We start from the raw sequence: 5,542 nt of genomic DNA on the forward strand, positions 1-5,542 counted from the left end.
GGTCCTCGATGCCTCCATAATCGCTAGTATTTAATAATTATTGGACCGAGATTAAATCATCGGCGGTGTCTTATTCACTAACTGTTTTAAAATGCTTTTGCTAGAGAGATGTTTCCGCACCTTTCAAAGAAATGTTCTGTTCTCCTCCCCAACCAATGTGGGATTTCACAATCTACCCTCTTTACGGGCCTAACATCATCACTGGTACACTGCTCGATGTCTGTAGAATTTTAAAAGTAGAGTCTAAAATTTCAAAATTTTCAATGACGTGTAATAAATTATTTTAGTAATTTTATTATTTTTTATAAAAGTTATTTAATAAAATCTATGAGGTGAAGCGAGGGCACTAAATTCAATATATAATAAAATACTATTTATTTATTTTTAATTTTGATAAATTTGTCACAATCTAAATAATTAAATAAAGGTGGAGCCTTGTATCTTAAAAGGAGTTCATTGCTTTAATTTTTGTTTGGCTTCCCCTTTACAACACCCCCTTTTAATAATAACAATAATAATCCGTTTCTAGTAGTATCTGATAGTGGTGGACTTGAGCTGTTAAAAATGGTACCAGAGTCAGTCAGTAGACAGTATGAGACACTGGTTGGAATAGGACTAGACTCTCTCTATAGTAGACATTCCCGTTAAGTTGACAATGATACGTAATAAGTCAAAGCAGACAATATTTGCTAGCGATATTTAATTGAATATATATGAAATAATTGCATAACGAAGGTGGAGGAGACTAGGAGAATCTAGAATAAAATGGAACGTTTGATTATTATCATTTTTATTTATATGGTTTTGATAATATTAATAAAGATGAAGATATGATTATGATTATTGTCATATGGGTTTTATGTATGCATCAAAATAGGTCCAAAATCCCTACATGCCAACAAATTTTGTCACACTTTATTTTACCTAATTAATATATATATTTATTTATTTATTGGATAAAGACAATAAAAATATTGAATTAAATTAAAATTTTATTATATATATTATATAAATTAAAATTTTATGTTTTAAACCGAATGAAAATTTAAATATTTATTTAAAAAAAAATTGTATTTCAATTTATTATGATTATTATTATTATTATTATTTATTGTTTGTTTTTTTATTTTATTTTAATATCCCAATTTGGCAACTTGCAAATACGTCCATTCCAATCGTCCTAAATGAATATTCTTCCAATTTCCCAAAAATCCTATTTTCGTCTTTTTTCTATTATTATATTTTATATTTTAATTTTTAAACTCTTTATATTAATCGAAAAAATTACATAAATTTATGCATATTAAAATATATATTCACCAATTATAAAAAAGTAAAAAAATAAAAATGTGTGGTTGGTAGATATTGTATTAATTTTAAATATTATTTATATATTTGGTGAATGGATGTATTATTTTTAGAATTAATTTAGAGTTAACTAAAAAAAATCCTAAATTATACAAAAATAAAGTTATTAGAAAAAAAGATTAACATAAATTTGATTAAACACGTGATTAGATGCTTCATTACTTCACTTAACCTTTTGTTGTGGTCCCACTTTCCACGAAGCCAACCTTAAATTAATTTCTCCAATGCAATCATTTTTGCTCAATTTAATGGTTTTTTTTTTCAAAATTGGCAAAAATAAATAAATAAATAATAATAATAACGACTTTGGTCTAGGGCAATTAAGTACGTGGTTTTACTTTTGAACCCTGACGTGCTTATATTGTATGAATGACACGTGCTCTCTGACCTTAATTTGAGCACATGTCATATTTAATGATTATATGACGTGTATTGTGTTATGTGACAAGTTATGATATGATATGATTATGTTATGTATAAAAGGACGATGTGATGTAAAATTAGAACGTACTCACTAAAATCAAATTAGTAAGTGAGATTTGAAGATGGGGTTAAAATGGGAAAATCAAAGGTCTAGAAAAGTCCAAGAACACTTTACATTTCAACATATAATTATATGAAATATTATTTTAATTATAATTTTAAAAATATTTTATAATCTACTAAAAAGGTATAAGGGATCAAATATGTAACTATTTATTTGCTTTGATATATATATATATATATATATATATATATATATATATAATAAAGTCTTGTGTTTTATAATTAAATTTAAATGAAAGTGGGAAACATCATCCTAATTAAATAAAAGTTATTTGTTGCTATTATTAGTTTTTCCTATTTTTATATTATTTAATTTAATTTATATTTAATTAAAGAAGATTCTAAAAGAGGATAAAACTTTGATTATTGCTCCCAAATTGGCAACTCTTCCCCACTTCCCAACCATATATTATTACGAATATATGGTTTTAATTAAATAAAGATAGTTTATTAATAATTAATTTTAAAAATTAATTAAAAATTTACCTTGCTCAACACAAATTTAATAATTTTCTAAATTTATTTTTGTACCAAAAAAATTAAGAATTTTAATTTTGTGTTTAACAGGTTTATGCGTTTCATATTCTTTTCTTTATATATTCGTGAGAATTTTTGGTGAAAAGAACGTCGTGATCGGGATCCGTTGGTAGTAAAGAATTAGTTTGAATGTCTCTTTTCACTCTTAATACTTTCGAATTGGGTTTTTTTTTAGTCTAAATCATTAACTCTTGTCGTTCCTTTTATAAACAACCAAATCTGTTCTTAACGGGATGATACCGACTTTTATCTAGGCGTTGTATAGTTGTCGTCAGCTCGTATCTTGATATATTCAATCAAATGGTTAACTATTAAGTTTTTGAAAACACGATTTAAAAACTTGGAAAATCATTTCATATAGGATATCAGTATTTTAAATAATGTATCATGTCGTTCAAAAGTGATAGAGGTGTCGGGTAAATATGTTTAATTTAGATTATTTATTATTTATTTTTGGACAAGGATAGGGAAGTTGATTTTGACATTTAATTGTGAGATTTGTTATTTGTGGATGAAGAGAATATTGGGTGTGGCCAACCAAATCTTGCAAAATCGTGGTTTCATTAAAATAAATAAATATATATAAATTAAATAATTATATAAATTTTCTCGACTATTTGACGCATACAATTTTAAGTTTGTGTCTGATTCATTTCTAAATTTTTAAATTTTTTTTATTAAACTTTAATTTTATGTTTAATAAATTTGTGATAGTTCACGCTCTTTCTATTTTTAAAAAATATACAAAATATTAGTTTAAATGAGTAAAGTATATGCAATTTTTACCCTTTTGGTTTAAATTTTAATACTGGTTTGCATCTTAGTTAATTAAAAGTTACCCTATGGTTAAATTTTGTCCCCCATTTTTAATTTAGATTAATGAATTTTAAAACTTAGAAAAACATGCTTAGACAAATAATGTGTATTTGCAAACTATATTTATTTAAATAATAATGAAAATAATTATTACTATAACTAGAATTCTCAAACTTCCCGTTCTCCAAAAAAAAAAAAAAAAAAATTTAATTATTACTATAAGTCGCTTAATATAGAATTATTCTAAACAAAATACATTTAACGATGAAATTCATATGATTGAGACACGGGAAAGTGCGTTTTGTTAGTATAGGTAATAACTTTTATTTAATTTAAACTTTTTTTAGTCATCATATCTTCTACTGTTTGTATCTCTCATTTACTTGAGTGTCACAACCACGCCCTCTAACCATGACTATAAAATAGTTATATTAGGACAATCTTATTGAATAAATTTTACTGGAAAACATGTAACGGTAAAGTTTTAATTAAAATGGTATAAAATGACCTCATTAAAAGAAAATTATCCGATTTTCAAACATATAATCATTAATTTATATTCGTTTATAAGTATGTGAAATTCAATTTAGAAACGTCGTAAATTTAATATATGTATTATTTTAATTCAAAGAAAACAATTAAAATTAAAACAAAATAGCTAGATTGCATTAGATTTTAATAAGTTATATTCAAAAATTAAAAAATTATTTAATTTTTATTAAACTAATTTTAATCCAGTTCACTCATTAGAATTTGATTCAGTCACCCTATTTTAATTTATTAAATCCAAACAAAAAATTAATAAAAACATATTTTAAAATCCCCTCCTTTAATCCAAATTGAATAAAAATTAAAAGAAATTATTTTATGAGACAAATTTTCGTATTTTCTTTTTTAAAATTTTAATTGGGGATTTTAATTTTCCAACTAATTTAATATAGAAAGAGACAAAAATAAATAAATAAATAAATAAGGAAATTGATTTCACTTCATTTCGTTTCAACAGTCAAGACTGTACAGTTGTATGCATTGAAGAGAGATGAACAAAGCAAACAAAGAGAAGAAAACAGAGTTTTTTAAGCCCTTTCAAAGAACAAAAAAAAAACCAAAAAGGCTAAAAAAAAAAAAAAAACAAAAAACAAAAAAAAAAACCCAACATTTTGAGAAATTAACCTTAAGAACTCAAGAACAACAAGAACCATATGAATTTATTTGATTTAATTTGATTTGATTTGATTTTCAATAATCCCACAGCAATCCTTCGAACTTACCATAATCATCATTATCACAATCCCCCAAGCTGTGCACCCATGGCGGCGCGTACATCCAACACCCAGATTCCAATTCCTGCCCCGAGTCAAAAAACACAAACTCACCACCGAATCCGCCGTCGCCGCCGTCGTAACTCGTTCCGAGAGTCGGTAGCTGGACGATTTCCGTGAGCTCATCGGTGGCATCGGAGGAGGAGGAGGAGGAATTGTTGTTATTAGTATGAGTAGAGGAGAAATGATGCATATGAGCGGCTTTAGCGGCGGCGGCCTGAACGTCACGAGGGGCGAGTGAAACAGGGCGAGGAAGGAGGTGTACCAGGTCGGGGAAATTAAGGATTGCGGCTTTTCCTTTTATGCTTAAGGCGGCTACATCGTGGGCTCGTGCAGCCATTTCAGGGCTGGGGAAAGTGCCTAACCAAATGCGTGATTTCTTTCTTGGCTCACGAATTTCGGACACCCATTTCCCCCAATTTCTCATTCGGACACCTCTGTAAAGTGGGTGCTTCGAGTCCTCTGTGTCTCTGATGCGTTTCGGCTTCTTGTTCGGCTCCGGAGATGAACACGTTGTTGTGGCGTTTTCGTTTATGCTCATTTTTTGAGACAGGGAGAGATAAAAAGGGAGCCGAGATTTTGGATTTTGGAATTTGTTTGTTCTCGTGCTTTACAAATCACACTTATAATAGAGAGAAAGCTTTGAAAGGAGAATTCTTATACACAATGTGGGACCCCCTCTAGAATGGGGAGGATGACGTCGACTCGTGTGTAGCGGTAATAATAATCGTTCGATGTGAATTCGATACTTGATTTTAAATAACGGTCCGGATAGTTTGATGGCTTCTCTCATAACGGTGTCGGCTACATTATAACGATGATTATTTTATTTTATGGACGATTTGGTAGTTCTGTTCGTATGACTCGAGTATCTAATTAATCTAGATTATTGGTTATATTTCTTTTAGTTTGGGTTATTTTGAATTTTTGGAAAATTGAAAATTTTAAGTTGG

General features: G+C 28.0%; 1 protein-coding gene across 1 annotated transcript; it reads right to left on the reverse strand.

Annotated features, from left to right (window-relative positions):
- Nucleotides 1-4,221: 4,221 nt before the first annotated feature.
- Nucleotides 4,222-5,202, reverse strand: LOC111805495 (uncharacterized). Its single transcript, XM_087128555.1, has one exon. It carries the CDS (start codon nt 5,128-5,130, stop codon nt 4,507-4,509), a length of 624 nt encoding a protein of 207 aa, XP_086984681.1. The 5' UTR covers nt 5,131-5,202; the 3' UTR covers nt 4,222-4,506.
- Nucleotides 5,203-5,542: the final 340 nt, after the last annotated feature.

Source organism: Cucurbita pepo, chromosome 11 (genome assembly GCF_057944985.1).
Source record: "Cucurbita pepo subsp. pepo isolate OVF chromosome 11, ASM5794498v1, whole genome shotgun sequence".
Lineage (NCBI taxonomy): Eukaryota > Viridiplantae > Streptophyta > Magnoliopsida > Cucurbitales > Cucurbitaceae > Cucurbita > Cucurbita pepo.